Genomic DNA, 20,180 nt, shown 5'->3' with positions numbered 1-20,180 from the left:
TAGTATTGATTAAGTAGTGACTAAAAGAAAAAGACACATAAGGGTCTTCTTTCTTTTCTTTTCTTTTTCTTTATCTTTTTGTTTTTTTTTTTTAACAGAACACACTATTTAAGCACTATTTCATCCGTGATTAAATGGTGCTTAAATAGTGTGTTCTGTAAAAATAATAAAAAATAAAAAATAAAAAATAAAAATAAAAAAAGAAAGAAAGAAAGAAAAGAAGACCTTATGTGTCTTTCTCGTTTTTTTTAATCACTATTAATTAATCAATACTAAAGATGTTTCTTCTTTTCTTCAATAAATATATATATATAGCATGCATGTGACATTGGCAAGGGTTTATATATAACCTGTAACTCAGACTCAAGAAAGCCAAGTATGATTCCAGGAATAATCCCTCTTATTCCACCTCCATCAATGCTAAGAATAGCAATATAGTTTCCATGAGTTGGAGGGCGTAGGGGTGATATAGTTTTCTCCATAAGGAAGTGGTCTGTGGGAGATATGTGATTTTGGGGCGGCCGGGGAGGTTCCATTTATATATACTCCTTCAAGCTTTCAAGCCCTGGTAAGGAATCGACATTTTCATGGAGATCGATCAATGATGCTCTAATATGACCTGTCGACACATAGTGGTTTTTCTTTGACACGCACAGTACTTGATCAATTGGGATGTTCATCATTGACAGGAAGAACCAATTAAAGGGTTCCATTTCCAGTAGTGCTCTTGCTTCTGACAAAAACTTCAAAAAAAAAAAAAAAAACAAAACAAAACAAAACAAAAAAAGTGGCATATATCTATGACATGCACCACATATACATGCAAGAATTGTAGTTGAGACTCCGGGAGAATTTTAGGTGAGCAGGATTAGGTGAAATGATAAATGAAAATGTGATCGATCTTCTGGATTAAATCCTTATCCAACAAGTCATGTTCTTGAGTATCAGACGGTCTCAATCTATACATAAGTGGCTATGCGCACGCTGAGGGTAAATGTCCACATGATTTCGCATTCAGAGAAAATTAGCAAACATCTAATCACCAGTACTTGAAACTTAACTTCTTCTTTTTTCAGTCGAACAATTGCAAGTGGTGGCACACCAAATGATTAGAATACAGAAAGTTAAACTGATTTGATTTTAAAAGATACTGTAAAAGTCCATGGGCCTTACTCACTCTCAAAAGACGCCTTGAAAGAGGAGGAGACACCATAGCTTATAAAGTACCCAGGTGAAGGAAATCTTAGCGATGTGGGACACTTTAACACGCCCCCTCACGTGTGGCAACTAATGGCCAAACACGTGGACAACAACGGGAGGGAAAGACCCATCATCGCAAGAAACCTGTGGCTCTGATACCATGTAAAAGTCCATGGGCCTTACTCACTCTCAAAAGACGCCTTGAAAGAGGAGGAGACACCATAGCTTATAAAGTACCCAGGTGAAGGAAATCTTAGCGATGTGGGACACTTTAACAGATACTATTCATATTAGCACGAGTTATCTCTTCACTATTACTCTAAAAAGACTAGTCCCAATACAGAACTGAAGTATTGCGTACATATTGTGGGTTGATATTTACAGGTTGTTCTAAGTTTTACTTTTCCTATCAATTTGGATTATTAATTATTTTGTGGTTATTTAATTTGGTTTTTATGGATCACCTTATAGGGCACGATACAAGGCTTTATTTTTTTTTTTTAGTGAAATATGAGATAATGACACAAGCACTAAAGCACACACTCACAAGGGGAAGATAATTATTACCACCCAAGTGGAGAACACCAATTAGTTACAGAATATCATGCCTAAAGGAAACAATTTAGGTATACTGATCAAGCTTAGAAATGTTACCTGCTACTCGATCTAAGGAATCCGTCAAAGGCATACTGATCGAGCCAGTAAGGAAATCGCTCTCTCCCCGAATACACAGAATTCTAAAATTGCCGAAAGTATATATTCTATTTCGGAGTACGTGAATTTGAAAGAAAAAAAAGTTTGAAAACGTGAAAAAAAGTTACTTTCTTATATTGTCGGTAAATATAGTTCGTTTCTATATCACATTCCTGAGCCCTAGTCGATTGTCTCATGCATTAATGTTCTTTCTAGGCATTCAGTTGGTATATCATAGTCAAGTGCTAAAATTAAAAACCGATTTATTTTATTTTTATTTTTAAAAAAAACTACCTTAGTTTCCGTACAGTAATTGGCATTAAAAAAAATAGAAAATAAAATGGTACATGACATCCTTTTCACCTTTTTCTTCAATCCCTTCTAATATGAATATATAAACCAGTGAGACCACCTGTAGTTGTCCAAACTCCAACCAAAATGATGGAGATTAATGACCTTAAAATGGACAACTACAAATGATGCACTTTACTTGACAAAATTACCATAGACAACTCAATAATATCTAGTCATTTTTTAGATTAGTTGATTTGAAGGATTAGATATCCCAAAACAATGGCTTTTAAACGATTTAACTCCATAAAAGAAGTTCAAGCTTCCGAAAAAATTCAAAAAATAAAATATATTGAACAACTAACACGAAGCAGAAAACAATAAAACAAAACTTTTTTACTTTTTTATAAAACAATTTCAAGCCTTTTTATATTTTATATCACATCAATTACTTCTTAATTAATTACTACCATTCAAACAAAAATTTCACTACACAACTATTTACCAAACACACCTATGGACTTCACAATTTCATTTCGATAGGTGAAGCCCAACAGATGAAATATTTAATTAAAATAAAAGGTAAATGAATGAGACATGGTTCGAACTCAAGACCTCTACTCTAATACTATGCATGTTAAATCATAACTTATCTAAAAGATCGAGGAAAAGAAGATTTGTATTCATTTTTGAAGCACTTTGAATATATGGATGACCAATATCAACTCCTTATAGCCGGATATATAAGTCCCTTTTGAAGCAAATTAATATACATCACTGTGAAAGTGTTAGAGAATATATTGATACCGTATATTACAGTACTCGATCTCCATATATTGGAGGATTTGATTTAATCATCATTAATTGTATTTGATTATATTCTCTTTACATACTATTTTGTATTCTCTCTATATCCTTATAAATAGGGATCATTTGTATTGTAAATCAATTAAGCAATAAGAGCATAACGTAGCCTTAGGAATTTATCATGTGAACGTAAGTCATCGACCGAACCACGCAAAATCTTTTGCCTCTCTTATTTTATTATTTCGCATTTTATTTCTTTTAGATTTCTGTTTTCTTTCAAAAAGCACATCGATCTGCAAGCACGGGAAAATAACCCCCACAGGAAACCACCGGAGAACCCCTCCTGCAGGCTTTCTTAAACCAAATTTTGATGAGACATGCATGCATGCAGTTAATTAAATCAAAATTCTCGATCCATTGTTGCAGCTAGTTAATTATATATTAGTGATTATTAAGGTGATTGCTGCCTGCTTGCAGAAAATAGACGCAATAGCTAGAAGTAATTAATATATGTGGGGTAAGCAAAAGTAGTAGCTCTTTCTCTTGGACCGATCGAGTCCCCTGACTGTGGAAGGAGATCGATTCCTCTTAAGAGTATGTTTGATTACCCTACATTTAGAGATTTGACGAAGATTTGTTTAGATGATCACATTACACTAGATAAATGAATTTGATTATATTTGAATAAATTCAAATTATCTATACGTTCTATAAATAGTCTTTAATTAATCATATCATCAAGTGAATAAGAGCATAACGTAGTTTTTGAAGCTTTATCCTATGAACGTATGCCATAGACCGAATTTCGTAAAATATTTTTGTCTTTTCTATTTATTCCGTTTTAATTCCATTTACTTTATCTTTTCTTTCAAGTCCATCATCACTATTTTGGCCATTAACAGCCCATCTCTTACCTCAGAGTGGAACATTGAATCCATCGTAAGAGACATTCTCAATATCCCAGCAATTCATTAATTTCCAAGTTGGAAAGCATCAAAGATTCATAAAAATGCAAACCGGAGGGCTCACTTAATTAGGGGAGCGAGTCCATAACTTTCAAAAGAGGCCGAAATACGTAAGTGATCAAGCCCTTCGGTTTTGAGTCTGGGCTGAACAGGTCGGATTGGACCCAAAGCCAGTCTTGACGCTTGAGGCCTTAAATCTAAATTTAAACTCCGAGCTAAATTATGGGAAAGAGAATAAATATATTGAAGAACAGGGGCACAATCGTAAAAACATCCCAAAGAATTGAAGCCACATATAAACATTGTCGTGGCCCGTGGGGACCGGTGGGGTCGCATTTGTGAACGGTCCAGATCAGAAAGCAACCAGCCATGAGCCATCTAGGAAATTTTTCTAAAAGAAAGCAAACCGATAAATTTTGATCAATTAAGATTAGAAATTATATTTTTATTTTATATTGTTGATATAACAATTTCAAATAATATTTATATTAGTTATTGTTAAAAGAAAATTAATTATTAATTAGAACTATTACATCACTATTTTGAAATAATTATAAAATAAAAATATAATTTCTAATATTTTTGTGATCGTCTACAAATGCCTAGCTTAAAAGTTTTTGCGAAAGTCATGGGATTAAATTATTAAAAAAAAAATTAAAATTGGATTCAAAGAAATTTGTCTAATTCATATTAAATTAACATATCTTTTTAGAGCTTGCGATTTGTATGCGTTTTTTTAAAATATATATAAAAATTACATATTTTAAAAATAGAGTGAATTAAAAGTAAGTAAATAATCCTCCTTCCCTAATCCCTATACCAAGGAAAAAATTGTCCGAAATCCTGAACCTGCAAAAAGGCCCGGTGTCCACTGAAACCAGCTTTCATTCACTTTTTAACTCTTTTTTTTTTTTTTTCTAATTCATTTACTTTTTAACTTGGATGAGGTGATTGATGGATCGTGCATGGATGTGCTTCAACGTTTTTTTTTTTATTATTATTTTCTTAAAAGTATTTAAAACAGTGTTTTTTACTTGTACAGTTGTACTAACATTTTGTTCCCACGCTAGCTCCTTAAAGCATCCACGAGTTAGACCGGAAATAAAAAATCTCATTTTTATTCAAATAAAATCCTGATTAGAGTTGACAACGAAGGAGTTCGATCTAGAGTGATATTTATTAAACTCTCTTGTTTTCTACGCCATTTAATGTTCCATCCGTAATGTAATGAAACATGTTCAACGAAGAAATAGATTAAACATTAAATATTCTTATGGCAAGTGAACACGAAATACGACATGAAAACGGAAAACATGACAAGCTAGCAAGATTTGAGATTTGAGACCCACCAGCAAAGGTGTTGCCTTTGTCTCTTGCTTGGTTTTTCCATACATAAAATCAGCAATCTATGACAGCGACATTTTCCAAACTTAATTTGAAATGCAATATGTAATTACATACAGACATTAAAGATGGCCTTGGTTGATGAAAGAAGACAAGCGTTTAATCAAGCTCTTGGCTTTCTCACAATTGGGATCGAAGATATGGAAGACATGATCTTCCCCTAGGGTCTCCACGATCTCTGCCTTCCCCGTCCATCCGCTGTTCACCAACTCTTCATAGTAAAGCCTCCCTCTGTCCCTCAAGATGTCTTTCTCAGCAACAGTAACAAGGATTTTATGGCAGGCCAAGTTAGAAAGACTTGGGGATCCATCTGCAAAAGGGTTGATGAGCAGATCATCACCACCTTTGTCAGATGGACAGACATAGCGCCACCAGTTGTCCACCATCGCTTTTCTCGCCGGGTCTGTAATCTCCGACCCAATTGCCTTTTCTCCCCAGAAGTAAGGATTGATTAGACCAATACCAAGGAGCTTTACATTTCCTGTAGGGTCCGATTTCATAGCCACGTGGTGTGCCATAGTGGCGCCAGCACTGTCCCCTACCAAGAACACCTTCCCGAAATCAACGTGATCCTTGAGCCATGGCTCCTGGTGATCATGATCTGCCAAAGCTTGGGAAGCCACCCACTGAACCGCAGCCCAGGAGTCCTCGTAGGCCGCCGGAAGGGGATGCTCCGGGGCTCTCCTGTAGTCCACCGAGACAGCGATGACGTTAGCATCAGCAACTAGGATGTTGAGACTGTTGTGGTAGACGGGATCAGCGACTGAGGATATGCAGAATGCTCCGCCGTGAAAGTAGAGAACGAGAGGAAGCTTTTTATCACTCTTGTAATTATTATTGGGACGGTAGAGCCTGGCGGAGACACCGGTTTCTGGTATGATCAGTATGTCCTTGGATTCAACACCCGTGTCAGGATCCAAGCCTGCGGCGACGACTTGGGTCCCCGCAATCCTTTCCACGGTTCCATCTTTGTATTCTCTAAGGTAGGGAAAAACCTCAACAGCTACCTCTGTCTTGCTTGGATCCATTTGTCTGAGTGTGTGTGTGTGTGTGCGCCCACGTGCAAGCGTCGACTTAGAGAAAGAGAGAGATTGGAGGGCGAGGCAGGGGTTGCCGGCTTGGACACTTTTATAAGGAGATCGAGGACTAGGAAAAGGTCCGCTAGCGAATTGAAGACAACGCACTTCGATCTTAATTTACACCGACAATACGTGACTTTTGGGAGTGGGAGAAATTAGAAAATGAAAAGAGATAAAGTGACGATCTTGGATAGAACCATCCTTCCGCTTTCTCTGAATATACTCGATCTAACCACCAACGGATCCGAGTTTAATTGCATGCCATCGATCTCATCGTTGGATTGGCGCGGATCGAATAATAATGAAAGAACAAAGATTTATGTTTTTTTAAAATTAAGATATTTTTTAAAATTATTATTAAATTAAAAATTAATAGTGATCTATTACGAATTTAACAGTGATTTTAAGTAACGACACAAAAAGACCGATATTCTTTTTACTATTACTCTTCATTAAAATTAGGTTGTTCTAATTTCAAAGTCCAAGAGACAGAGGGACGTGGGATCACCGATCGGAGGGTTGACTAGAGATGCCTTACATTGTCCGGCACTGTAGCTTTTCTCTTATCCTGTTTGAATTTTTTAATTTTAGGCAATTTTCATCCCTTGAGGTCAGCAAAATGAAAGGAAATATCTTTTGTCTAATAATTCTAGGCAATTCTCATCTCTTGAGGTTAGGTAACATGGAATTCCAGCTACCAAAAAATAAAATAGAAAAGTCAAACAAGAAGGAATTCCAGCTACATAAGATATATATGGCTATCGATCTGGCCGGTAGGCATTCAACAACTGAAGCAAACACCAGTTGTAACAGTTATAGTTCTTGCACCACCCAACAACACAAAAGTAAAGAAAAGAAAAAGCTCTTCGATTCTCATGTGTGTATTCTCAATATATATATTATCAGCTAGGCAGATTTGGCTTAGGTACTTACTATCTAAGAAACCTATATCTTATTACCTAAATCACATGTGTTGCAGTTTACATCACATTATATATGGCCGGCACTGAAGGTCCCAGCTGCCATGGACTTAATTAATATTATTAAGTTGATTAATTTTTTAATTAAAATAAGAGATCCATTGATGAATGATAAAAATAAGGTTAAAAAAACTTAAATTAATAAAAAAAATTATTATTATTTAATTATTATTCAACCGGTACCTACTCGTGCATATGAAACCTTGAAGTGAAGAAAGCTTAAATTGATTAATTAAAAACTCGAAAACAAAAAACAAAACAAGAGCCCACAATCAAATGACCAGTGGAGGCATGTTCTTATGAGATGTGATCCCTCGTCTGTCAATTTTTCACACAATTAAAAACACAATTATTTTATGTGATAGAGAATTTATAGGTTCTTTGAAAAGAAGAAAATCACAACTACCTTATGATTAGGATAGTTGTGTTTTTAATTATGTAAAAATTAACAATAAAATTTATGTTCTATTGAAGAAAGAAGCCAACAATTTGATCAACTCCTTGGCTCTCTCACACTCCAAATCATTCAAATGAAGACCATGCATGATCCTCCCCTTATGACTCTTTGATCTCCACCACATTTAAGGACGGAACTATAAATTTTTATGGGCAGGGCAAAGACAAAAAAATTTTGTTGACAGGAATCAGTAAGCTAATTTTTTTTTTTTTTACCTTATAATTTTTATTTTTACTTAATATTTTTATTTTTTTTTAAATTGAGGGGCGCCATGGCCCTGCCCCCCCCCCCCCCCCCCCCCAAGATCCATCCCTGACCACACCCATCCACCCGCTCCGACCCAATGCCTCAAAATAAAGCCATCCTCGATCCCTCAACATATCCTTCTCAGCCACACACACCAAAACTCTCCTGCAACCCAACTCCACCAAGCTAGGGGCACCCTTGGCCACCGGATTAACCCGTACGTGGGTCATCGTTGTCCGGTGCAGAGGGCAGACAAAAGGCCACAACCTATCCACATATTCCTACCTACCCGGAATCAGAGCCTCCGACCCAATAGGTTCGGACTCCCAGAAATACGGGTGGACCAAAGCGACCCCAAGAAGGCCCAGGTTCGGCCCAAGCTCAGCCTTTCCAGCCGCCATAGCCAAGTCATGAGCAATATTGGCACCAGCACTCTCTCCAGCCAATTAGAACACCCTCTCGAAATCCGCGTGCTCATTCAACCAAGCCTCGGGGCCACCGTTACTATAATGGGACATGACCCATTGCAGCGGGATCAGGATCCCCTCAAATTCTTTGTCTGAATTTGATAGAATTCGGGCAAGTAGTTGTGAGTAAGCATTTATGGAATCCACCTGACCGGATAAGCAGTTGGGCAGCCCAACTTTTATTTGGTCAGGTGGATCCCATAAATGCTCACTCACAACTACCTGCCCGAATTCTATCAAATTCGGGCAAAGAATTTGAGGGGATCTTAATTCATTGCAGCGTAGCCCAGGCGTCCTCGTACGCGGCGGGAAGAAGGTGTTCGGGGGCTTTCCTGTAGTTCACAGAGACTGCAACAACTTTAGATTTGGCCACAAGAGCGTTCAGGTAATTGTGATACTTGGAACTGAATGGCGACGAGACGCAGAAGGCGCTTCCATGGAAGTAGACAAGCAGAGGGAGCTTTTGATTTGGTTTGGTGAGCTCTGGGAGGTAAAGGCGCGCGGAGAAATTGGGTTGGGCGATGATTATTGTTATGTCTTTGGATGTGACACCGGTTCTGTCATCCGTTGATGCCGGAACGATATCGGTGCCCTCAAGTCTCTCTACACGGTTGTCTTTGTAGACTCGAATAACTAGGGGGAACTCGCGCGATGGCAATTTCTGGTTTTCTCAGCTCCATGGGAGATGGGTAAAGAGATCAGTTAGAGAGAGATGGGGCTCTGACATGTTATGAGAGCATCAATGATTTGCCTGCTTGTTCATTGGTTTCGGACATCTCTTTTAGGCTTTTACCATAGCGGTGACAATTTTTCTTCACGCGTCGGGATTCGTGTCGTGCCGTACTGTTGTAGTTTTGCGACTTCTACGAAAAAAAAGGGCAGAAATTTGATGGACCCGTTTTGTAATCAAACCCCATTTAAACTCATTGTCTTTTTCCCATAAAAAACAGTAGACATGCGTGACATTTTTGAACCAAACCCTGCATCTGCTGCCACAGTCAGTCTTTTTGTTTGAATTTTCTTCCCGTTGAATGCTTGGTCCTTTCGCCTAGCTAAGTTCCTCTCGCCCAGCTAATGTGCGCCTCATCCCTGCTTCTCACTACTTTCCTTTCGTTCTTCTCTCCACACGCCATCAACCCACCAACACCACCATCACGCCGAAACACGCTCAGTCCTTTTCCCATCTCCAACTCCTCTCTCTCGCCTCTGAAAATTGATCTCCTCTCTCTATATCCCCTCGGTCACAGATGAATAAAGGCAAAGCATCTGAGATTTCTATTTTCGAGCCAAACGCCATTTCAGGGCCATGCTCTGTAATTCAGACAATGGCCAAAGATTTGTGACCGGTACGGAATCGGGTTTTTCTTCTATTGTAGCGGTGACAATTTTTCTTCACACATCGGGTTTCGTGTCAACTTAAGTGCTGTACTGTTCCAGTTTTGCGACTTCAAAAAAAAAAAGAAGAGAAATTAAATAAAAAATTAATTTTAATTTTTCCCTAAAAAATAAAGATTTTTATTATTTATTTTTTATATTGTGCCACGTGTCAACCGTCGTTGATTGACATTTGGCAATCCGTTAAAATTTGGACGGAAAAATAAACAAAAGTATCAAAGTCAGTCTTTTCATAAAACCCATGTATTATTTATGAAGTGAAATGAAACTGACGTACCAAAAAATAAAGTTTTTAAACCATAGATATCAAATATGTCTTTAACTCTTTACTTAAACTTAACGCGTATTTGATTTAGATTGTGTCGAGGTATAGGTATAAAACTATGAGATATGATACATTATCACCTCAAGACAACTTCTGACCACTTTTGCCCACGTAACAACTTTTACTTTTACTTAAAAAATAAAAAACCTAAAATTAGCTAGGGACCACTTTGCCACATGGATAAGGTGGTCAAAAATTATGTCTTGAGGTGACAAAAAATCATATCTCTAAAACTATATATGTCAACGCTAGTTCGATCTATGTAATTATACAAATCAAATATTTCAATTTTAACTTGTTAATTTCACGTATTAAATTCATATAAAATTTGCCAGACGTGTCAAAAATTGTCCACCTTAATTATAGGGCAACTGTGTAGTCGAGGTGGGCACAAAAGCCCCCACAATTGTCTTAATTTGGAGATAAATTAGTGTATGTTTTTTTTTTTTTTTTTTTTTTTTTTTGTTTTCCAGAACATGAACAGTTATACGTACAATAAAAAAGTGGAGATTAAGGTAAGTCTTTGTCATTGTTCATCGGAGTTACATATAATTTGGGAGAAGATGGATAGGAGTGAAAGGCTCTGCACCAAATGAAATTCGTGTCACATCACACGTTTGGTCAAACATTTGCCACGAAAGTTCTTCCAATAAAAATGAATCTAAGAATTTTGTGATTACAACGTTACCTATAAAACAAAAGACTAGACATGCATTCAAAAGAGATATGATGTATTTATTTTTTTATTATTATTATTTCGGATCAATATGGTCTAGTATTAACAATAATTTTCCAACCAATTATTTGTTTAACAATTATTTATTTAATTGTTAATTTTTAAATTGATATTATTTTATTTCAATAAGAACTTTGTGCACCATCCAAAATTATTTTCAACAGTCAGGAATTGTGTCTTATGGTGATAATGTATCATATCTCTTTTTCAAAATGTACTGTCATATCATATGCAATCACAAGGTGATACGTGTTCTTTATATATATATATATATAAAGAAAAGAAAACAATTTTTTTAAAAAAAAAAAAGAATAACACACATGAGAGGTCGTGTGCGTGTTTTTTTTTTTTTTAATCTTATATATATAATTTATTTTTCTATATTTTTTTTATTAAAAGGGGCATATATTACCTTCTGACTGGGTATGATGTGATAGCATCGTTAAAAATTTAACAGAAGGTATAAAAAGATCTATTGATTTTATTCGATAACAATTGAAATCTTATGGAGTAAATCAACAAAATTTAAACTTTAAGGATTGATTTAATAAAGACTCATATCTTAGGAACCTTTGGAGTATTTTTTTTTTTTCCTTAGTTTTTTTATTATTATTTTGAATAATCATTTATTTTATTGAATAAATTCAATCACCTAAGGGCATAACGCTCCCTAGAAATAATACCACAAATATAATTTGGAGTTTCTTCAACCCAAACTCTATCTATGACACAAAAAATAGCCTATTTGACTATGGTATGAACAGTTGTGTTCACATTCTGCATTACATGGTCAATGCTCAAAGATCTCAATTGGCGCAACCCAACTTTGATTCCATCTACGATATTCAAACTTACTCCAATTGTTGTTTGGTGCTTTAACTACATTGACAATCTGTAAGGTGTCTCCCTCCAAAATAATATCAATAAAGCCAATTTCCTTACACAAATCCACAACATGAAAACCCCTGCCAAAACTTTAGAAACAGCAGGTTTGACCATAACACTTTTTGTAGTACTACGTGTAGCTAGAACGACACCCTCATGGTCGCGAACAACAATTCTAATTTCAATCCGCTCATTCTTTTGATCCACAGCTGCATTCCAATTAACTTTATACATACCTGTGGGAGGGGACTGCCATAAAAGGGAAGACTTTGTGGGGATAGAACTGGTAGCAGCTAAATCCTTTGCAGCCGTCCACCAAAATTCATAAAATGAACAAACTGACTTTTCGGAACACTTGTTGAGGGTGAATGAATGCTTCTCCATACATCACTCCATTTATATGAAACCATATTTTTTGAGCCACAACCACCATGAGCTCTATTTCGAACAAGTCACAGCGTTCCATAAAAGTACTCATCAAAAAGTTTGGTAAAATTTTGTATCCCTTCCGTACCTTTTTGAAGCTTTTTGGGTCCGTATTTCCAAACTTCTTGAACCGAAGGACAACTCCAGAGAGCATGCTGGGCAATTTCCTCTTTTCTTGTGCAGATTGGACAAAGGGTACCAGGGACCACACCACATCTTAATAAATTATTCTTAGTGGGGAAGAAGATCATTGTAAGCCCTCCACATGAGCATTTTACTTGCATTGAGGATTTTGAGATTCCAAAGGGAGCTTTCACTGCAACGAATGGCTTGCAAATCCTTCTCCATATGATACGAACTGAGAATTTTCCACTTGATGAACCGTGCCAAATGAGGGGGTCCTTTACCAGCATAGGACTGTAATTTTCTGTTCATTTAAACTTTTTAGATAATTAATGATTTAATGGTATTGCTTAATTTTGTCAAAGAGATGCTCACTTTAATGTAATACAACGAGTGGGAAAATAACAAAGCACTTTGGAGATGTCCTTAACGCAAATTGTAGGGAAGATTCATGATAGTGCTCATAAACATATATATGATATCAGAGTGGAGAACACGAGAGGTGGATGAGTCATGACTATCGATGTGTCCACTTTGTGCGAGTGGGAAAAATTGGGCCTAAGCCCGATCTAAATTGGGGCAGCATAAACGGGCCGTGCCTAGCCCATTTGTCCAGCCTCTTCTAGTTTCCAGTATATGCTAACACACGAGTAAAACTCAACGGTATGAGACGACCTTAATTAGAGAACCTATTGGGCTTGTTGTTTGCTATAGATAAAGATTAGGGAATGGGCCTGGACTCGACTCGGTTGAAACTCTTTTTTTTTAAAAAAAAAACTAGTTAATTGCTTTCATAATTTTTTTTTTTTTTGTAAGTTGCTTTCATAATTTTTACTAGGGGGAATTTGATCGCTTTGCTCGCTGCTTTTAGGAGATACCCCCAAACTCCTTACTCTCCCGGAGTCTCCCTCCGCTTGTCCCCCCTATGAGGGATCTTACCCACCTTCGCTTCACTCCTTGCAGTCGCTACACTAGCTCATACCCCTTAAGGTGAAAGTCATAATCGCTTCCTGTAAGTAAGCTGTCAAGAGCAGGGATAGAGGACTCAAGTTAGACCATCAGTGAGGTTTCGGTAATGAAGACCAGGTCGATCGTCAGCTCAGGAATCAAGCTATCAATGTCGTTTCGCATATAAAAATAAAATAAATAAAAATTATGATTTTAAGAGTATTTTGTGTTTAGGTCGTTTGTTAATATTTTTTTACAGGAAAAAAAATATATACTTTAGTAATTTTTTTAAAATTGAAAAGAAAGAAAGAAAAAATAAATAAATAAAAAAAAAATAACAATTAATGTTCCATTTGTTTTGGTGTAAAATGATTTATGTTGTAAAATATTTTCTGAAAAGTCATTTTTCAATAAAATATTTTCCGTCGAAAACATTTTTCGGTGTTTATCGCGTACGGAAAATTACAATTATTTTTTTTATACTTTCATTCAATCATATTAACTTATAAAAATTAATTTTTATTCACAATATTAAAATATTAATGTAAAATAATATAAAAATAAAAAACAACTAAAAAAATTATGTTTAATTAAGATATACATACTGACTAACAATAATCATATTTTTTAAAATTTGGATTATTTTAAAAACTTATTTTTAAAGTGATCAAAATCTAGCCATTTGTACTGGATTCCGGTCGAAATGGCTGGATCTGACTAAGTCTGGCTAGGATCCAACTGTTCTGGTCGGATTTCGATCGGATTCCGGCCAATTTGGCCAAAATCTGATACAGTATTACTGGAATCTGGCGACAGTGGCCAGACATTGCTGAATTCCGACAAAAAATTTCAGATTCCTGCACTGACAAATTCTAACCAGTGTCGAAATATGGCTTGTCGGAATTCAGCGATGGTCGATTGTTTCAGTGTGAAGGTCGCTTGTATCATTTTAAAGATAATCGACTACGTCTGCCGTCTAAAAAAATTGATTTATGCTTTGAAAAAATGTAAATAATTTTTTAAAATTTACTAAATATTTTTTATCAAACGAAAATCATTTTACAGTTAACTATTATTTTCGTCCTCTCAAATGACCAAAAAAATTTCGAAATCATTTTTCAGAAAGTCATTCTACGCCGAAAGAAAGCGGAGTATAGGGCCTAAAAAAAAAAAACTGGTTCTGCGAGGACCGTCTCGTTTGCCTTTCCGATTACCCACAACGAAAAACCTCTGCACTTGTCACTCAAAACACTTCCGTCGTTCTTCTTGTTCGGAGAGCTAAATGGAAAAGATGTTGGTTGTGAGATCGCTGTACCGCTCGCTTTGCTCCAGATCTTACCACGTCGCTGCCGTCAGCCACAGCCTGCTCCGCCACCATCACTGCGCTTCTCGAAGCCTCTTCAATCTCTCGTCCCCATCTCACTCCGCCTCTCCCAATCGCCTCCGCTCCGGTACCTTTCTCTTTCTTCATTTCTTATAGATCCGATCACTCCCAACAGCCATGTACTACATTTCTGTTGGCAGTAATCGGATCTTTAAAACTCCCAAATTTTTGCCCTAATATTTTACGAACTGGATCTAATTCTTCTTTCGTTTCATCTGCTATGAGTTTATGCCCTAACTTTCGTTCTCGGAGCTCGTCCATGACCCTGACTGAATAATCTAGTACTTACTACCAAAAAAAAAAAAAAAGCAAAAGAAATATCTGAAGCTTTCTTATAAACCTATTCAAACATTTTGTTATTTTTCTTTAATTTCAAGATTTTTTTTTATTTTTTTTGCGCTAGACTAACATAATTGGCAAGCAAAATTTTCAATAGACGAACTTGAAATTTGGGTAACTTTTCAGGATAAAACGCATACATTAAGCTTCACTGAGAGTCCATCTGCCTTCGCAATTTTCGCAGGTGAAAAGTTTGTTTTTAAACAAAATGGCAGAAAGTGTCCACTCGGGTTGCGAGCACAAAAAATCTACGGTTTGAAAACGTGGAAAAAAAAAAAAAGTGTTTTCAAATCGCATTCAAGGCGGTACATTTTTTAATATGGACAATTTCAAATGCCAAACCACAATTTTACCGAGAGGTTAATTGCATTTTCATTGAGTACGTGTTAAAATTCCTATTTTTTTAAACCTTACGTTTTGAAATTGCTAAATGAAACAGACCCTAAAACTCTTTTATGTATGCATCATGCTAGATTCACAAAGCCGCAAGGAAGCTAGATATCTTGCATAAGTGTTTGACATGTTAGGCTAGGTATGTTGTAGGAGTGTTAAGGAGTTTATATATATTTGTCTCGGTTTGTGCATGTCTATTGTTTGAAGTTGTTGAACCAAGGAGAATGTGTTTGTCTACAGTGAAGGAAATATGTACGTGTTAAGAGTATACCATGTGAATTTATGGGCTTCATATGCAAGGGCTGAGATGTGCCCTGTGCAAGTTCTATGTGGAGTTAACTTGGCTGAAGCTCTAGGTAGAATCCTTACTTTGGACAATCTCAGGAAGAGGCACATAATCATTGTAGATAGATGCTGCCTATGCAAACGAGATGGGGAATCAGTAGACCATATACGTCTGCATTGTGATGTGGCCTCCACTCTGTGGAATAACATTTTTTCTCACTTTGGTATTTCTTGGGTCGTGCCTAGGAGTGTGCTAGACCTCCTTGCTTGTTGGTGGAAGTCTAGGAGTTCAAGGAGCGCTACAACATGGAAGATGGTGCCTATATGCATTTTTTGGTGTATTTGGAGAGAAAGAAACCTTAGGTGTTTTGAGAACCTAGAGAACTCCCTAGAGGAAGTGTTAGAGCTGTTTCTCCACACGCTGTATCTCTGATCGATGGCTTTTTTGTACCCTTTATCCATCAGTTTTGCTGATTTTCTTGCTTATTTTTCTTTTTCTAGTTATGTGTTTCCTGTTGTATACTTCCGGTGTACGTAGGGGCGCCTTACGCTTTCAATAAAATTAAATTTACTTATCAAAAAAAAAAAAAACTTGGCTGAAACTTGATAGTATTTTATCGGACTCTGACTATGACTGCTCGATGAATGTTTATGTAGCCTCACGAGATGTGATTAATTTTGTCTCGGTGAGGCTTGTGTGCCCATGGACATTTGAGTAGCAGTGTGTCCGCACAGTTGGCATAGAGGGTTAGCTTTTAGTTGATTCTAATATTGTAGAGATGGCTTTTATGTTCTGAACTTATTTCTCATGGTGCAAATCCGCAGATTGCTTGTCTCCTTTTTCGCTGGGCATAGGAAGCAAACGATTCTATAGTGAAGATGTAACTCACATGCCACTCATAAATGACCCTGATCTTCAGAATGTTTTCAAGGATTTGATGGCTGGCAGTTGGGATACGCTTCCCGACTCTCTCATTCATGAAGCGAAGGCAGCATTGTCTAAAAGTACTGATGACACAACTGGCAAGGAGGTTGTGGCAAATGTTTTCCGTGCAGCTGAAGCAGTTGAGGAATTTGGCGATATTCTTGTAACTTTGAAGATGGAATTTGATGACAGCATTGGATTGAGTGGTGAGGTATTGTAATCTGTATGGGAAATTGAGGACTTGTTATTCTTCTGTCTGTCCAGTTATTGTAGTTTGATGGTCTTGAATTTTCTGTAGGATGTAAAGCCCTTGCCAGATGAGTTTAAGAATGCGCTCGATACAGTTTACAGTCGCTACACCAGTTATTTGGATGCATTTGGGCCTGATGAGACCTATTTGCGGAAGAAAGTAGAGACAGAACTGGGGACAAAGATGATACACTTGAAGATGAGATGCAGCGGCCTTGATTCTGAATGGGGAAAGGTAATAAAAACTTTCACCCTTTACGTTTTAGAGTTTACTGAACTTTTTAAGTTAGATGATGTTTATCATAGATTCTGTTGACTTGCATACTCCATGGAGCTTATTTCATGGTTTGGTATGCTATAAGAAGCTCTCTTCCTGGCTTAGTTTGAAATTTGTGACATAGATGAATCATATATCTTTGTGACTTTTGAGAAATAGATAAAAAAACAAACAAGGAATCTCATGTCAACTGATGTGTGCTAAAAAAAATTTAGTTCTTTGCTTCTCAGTCACACACACAATTTTTCTCCTTACTATTTGGTCCACCTCGGAGAACTAATGGCAAAAGATTGACCTGTTTGAAGAATAACTATTGATTTAACCTGTAAACACCCCGCCTTCCTCTTCTCTTCTCAGAAAATTTGTATGGGGGAAATATAAATGATGCATATATTCCTGCATCTGTAGGAAGATTAATCCTATAGTGAGTTTCTTGGTCATGTAGATTCATGATTTTGGTTTTTGATTGCAGGTTACGGTTCTTGGAACTTCAGGACTCTCTGGGTCATATGTTGAGCAAAGAGCTTAGACCTGTAGTTTTTGAGAAGTTCAATGTAATTGTGTGAGCGTGTGTTTAGAATAATGTTTTTCATTTTATGGAGACAGGTTGGTGTATTCTCTTCTTGAAAACCTTCATGGTCAGGGTTCAAGGGCAGTTAAATAAGAGTTTTTGTTTGTTGACTAGAATAAAAGAAACAAATGTGTCATCATATGGTTATGTTTTGTTTTTGCTTCTCCTTCTGCTTACAAGCTGGTTAAACTTTTTAGGGGAGAAAATTAGTTCTGTGATCGTTTGAAATGTTCAATTCATCCTTAATGTTTACATCTATGTTCTACCCGTGTATTCTAGGATTCTTTGTTAATCCGACGCAAAAGGTTTCTGTTGTTAGTATGAATTCTTTTTGTTCTGGTTGCTGGTAACCAGAACTGGTATGATCCCTTCTGAAGGGAGACGATGTGCTCCTTGTCTGGGGTTTGAAACAGATTTGTAATGATTTTGAGTCTTCAATCACTATTAGCCAGTTAGCTGCCAACAAATTTTTCTGGGAATCTCTCTTTTTGTTAATGCATTTTAGAGGGTACTTTTTTTGTTTTGTTTGAAAACGTGTTTTTGATGTGATATAAATGTAAAAGTATTTTTTAATATTTTGTATTTTGATTTATTGTCAATAATTCTTTGGAAAAGAGAATACAAAAAGGAAAAGAAAACTTATAATTGTTGACAATATAGTTACACTTAGAACATATTCAAACGACTTGCTCTGAAATTGCTTGGAGTTATAGAATCCTCTAAACGCAACGTACACCTTGTTTAGGTGATCGTTTAGAGCTTTCAAACCTTTTATATATATATATATATATATATATATATATATATATATATAAAGCGAAGATTCTGCCGGCTAACAACAAGCAATAACAAGAAGCAATAATAATAGACATTACTTTATTTGAAAGTAAAGTAGAGAAGCTGATTAAGAAAAAGAAAAAAGAACATCAAGAAACGGCGGGTGAGTAACTTTGAACATTAGCTCTTAGCTATTCTAGTGCCTTTACGCCATGACCAGGATTCAGACGGGGATTTAGGTAGGGGTGGAAGTAAGACGGCCTTCCGGCAGAGACCAAATGGCCACCCTTGGCAATGACACAACTCCTGAATGATCGAACGCCTCCAAAACTCTTGAAAATCAACCCCGTCCAAGCTCGAACTACGCGAAAGGTTGGTCTTAACAGAATGAAATACTTCCTTGCTCAAAGCACTCGAACAGCAGGAGAAACAACTTCCAACAGTTACAAAATCTTCATCGTCTTCATCTTCATGATGATCATCAAGATCTCCCTTTCGCTGGACTGCGTTCGGAGTCATGTACAATTCTCTAGTCAAAGGAGAGTAGACCAAGGAAAAGCTATCTGTCAAGAGGCTTGGCCTGCGTCTCAACTTTTCCATAGCTTGACTTCTAATGGCTGAAACAACTCCCTGAGGAAAAGATTAAACATGACAGCAGTAACCCAAGAACACGTAAATTGGTGGGAGAAAGAAAACACAAAAAAAAGTTGATACAACATGTGCAGATATGTTAATTGTAAGTACTTCCTGGTCATCATCGAAGTCACTTGTTGCAGACTCCTCTTCCAGGCTTGACGTCGAACGCCGTCCGCCAAAACTATGGCAGTTGGAAAACGCATCTTTCAGAGTTGCAGCGAGGAATTTGCATCTCTTGGGAGAATTTGGTGGTGGCTCTTCATGATAAAAGATGCTCATGATGAGGGAAAAGTTGGGTGGAATCTGTGGTTGTGGTTGTAGTTGTGAGATGGAAGAAGATATATACAGAAACTACAACCGTATTTTATTCAGACAAGAGTTGATGTTCAAATTGACCTGCTTTTCTGATAGTGGCCTTGCAGCTTACTAAAAATACTGCTTTGCATTCGTTGGGGTAAAGGCAAAGGTAAAAAATGGGCGTAAGACACTTCAACAAAACTAACTAAAATGCTGATTTGACTTATATTCGCCTCATTTGAAAGCCTATTTTTTAGCGAGAGAAAAATAATAATAATAATAATCACAAACAACTTTAAACACAAAACACTCAAAATGTCTTTTTATATCATATTAGTAACTTTTTTTTTACTATTTAAATAAAAAATTTACTACAGCACAAATTTTTTTTCACTTTTTTATAAAAACACTTTTTACTTTATATCCCATCTATCACTTTTTATAATTTTAAAATTAACAACCCACTACTATGTAAAGGCATGTCAATTACCAAACAAGGCCTATATACCTTGAAATTATTTTCAGAGAAATTATCCTACAAATAGTGCCTATCTATGCTGTTGTTTTCCAAGCTTCACTTTAAGCTAAAGACATGGTGAAGTAGGACATGATACCTAAAT

The 20,180-nt window shown here is 36.5% G+C and overlaps 3 protein-coding genes and 1 pseudogene across 3 annotated transcripts; 1 reads left to right on the top strand and 3 right to left on the bottom strand.

Annotated features, from left to right (window-relative positions):
* Positions 1-5,193: 5,193 nt before the first annotated feature.
* On the bottom strand, positions 5,194-6,639 carry LOC133867010 (probable carboxylesterase 2). Its single transcript, XM_062303681.1, has one exon. It carries the CDS (start codon positions 6,386-6,388, stop codon positions 5,423-5,425), a length of 966 nt encoding a protein of 321 aa, XP_062159665.1. The 5' UTR covers positions 6,389-6,639; the 3' UTR covers positions 5,194-5,422.
* A 1,238-nt stretch (positions 6,640-7,877) lies between these two features.
* On the bottom strand, positions 7,878-9,773 carry LOC133865638 (probable carboxylesterase 2; annotated as a pseudogene).
* Positions 9,774-14,552: 4,779 nt separating this feature from the next.
* LOC133865346 (succinate dehydrogenase subunit 5, mitochondrial) lies at positions 14,553-18,014 on the top strand. The gene is made up of 4 exons (XM_062301738.1): positions 14,553-14,878; positions 16,654-16,964; positions 17,052-17,237; positions 17,752-18,014. The coding sequence occupies exons 1-4, from the start codon at positions 14,710-14,712 to the stop codon at positions 17,806-17,808; spliced, it is 723 nt and encodes a 240-aa protein (XP_062157722.1). The 5' UTR covers positions 14,553-14,709; the 3' UTR covers positions 17,809-18,014.
* Positions 18,015-18,696: 682 nt separating this feature from the next.
* Positions 18,697-19,653, bottom strand: LOC133865347 (uncharacterized). The gene is made up of 2 exons (XM_062301739.1): positions 19,372-19,653; positions 18,697-19,257 (listed from the first exon to the last, which is right to left on the bottom strand). Exons 1-2 carry the CDS (start codon positions 19,540-19,542, stop codon positions 18,808-18,810), a joined length of 621 nt encoding a protein of 206 aa, XP_062157723.1. The 5' UTR covers positions 19,543-19,653; the 3' UTR covers positions 18,697-18,807.
* Between the last annotated feature and the right edge of the window lie 527 nt (positions 19,654-20,180).

This window comes from Alnus glutinosa, chromosome 4 (assembly GCF_958979055.1).
Source record: "Alnus glutinosa chromosome 4, dhAlnGlut1.1, whole genome shotgun sequence".
Lineage (NCBI taxonomy): Eukaryota > Viridiplantae > Streptophyta > Magnoliopsida > Fagales > Betulaceae > Alnus > Alnus glutinosa.
Note: the sequence above shows the minus strand (reverse complement) of the source record. Positions and strands in the feature narration are given on the sequence as shown.

Coding starts and splice junctions, on each gene's coding strand:
- LOC133867010 (XM_062303681.1), bottom strand. CDS start 6,388: ATGGATCCAAGCAAGACAGAGGTAGCTGTTGAGGTTTTTCCCTACCTT.
- LOC133865347 (XM_062301739.1), bottom strand. CDS start 19,542: ATGAGCATCTTTTATCATGAAGAGCCACCACCAAATTCTCCCAAGAGA. Junction 19,258..19,371: donor ACTTCGATGATGACCAGGAA/GTACTTACAATT, acceptor TCTTTTCCTCAG/GGAGTTGTTTCAGCCATTAG.
- LOC133865346 (XM_062301738.1), top strand. CDS start 14,710: ATGGAAAAGATGTTGGTTGTGAGATCGCTGTACCGCTCGCTTTGCTCC. Junction 16,965..17,051: donor GCATTGGATTGAGTGGTGAG/GTATTGTAATCT, acceptor AATTTTCTGTAG/GATGTAAAGCCCTTGCCAGA. Junction 17,238..17,751: donor TTGATTCTGAATGGGGAAAG/GTAATAAAAACT, acceptor TTTTGATTGCAG/GTTACGGTTCTTGGAACTTC.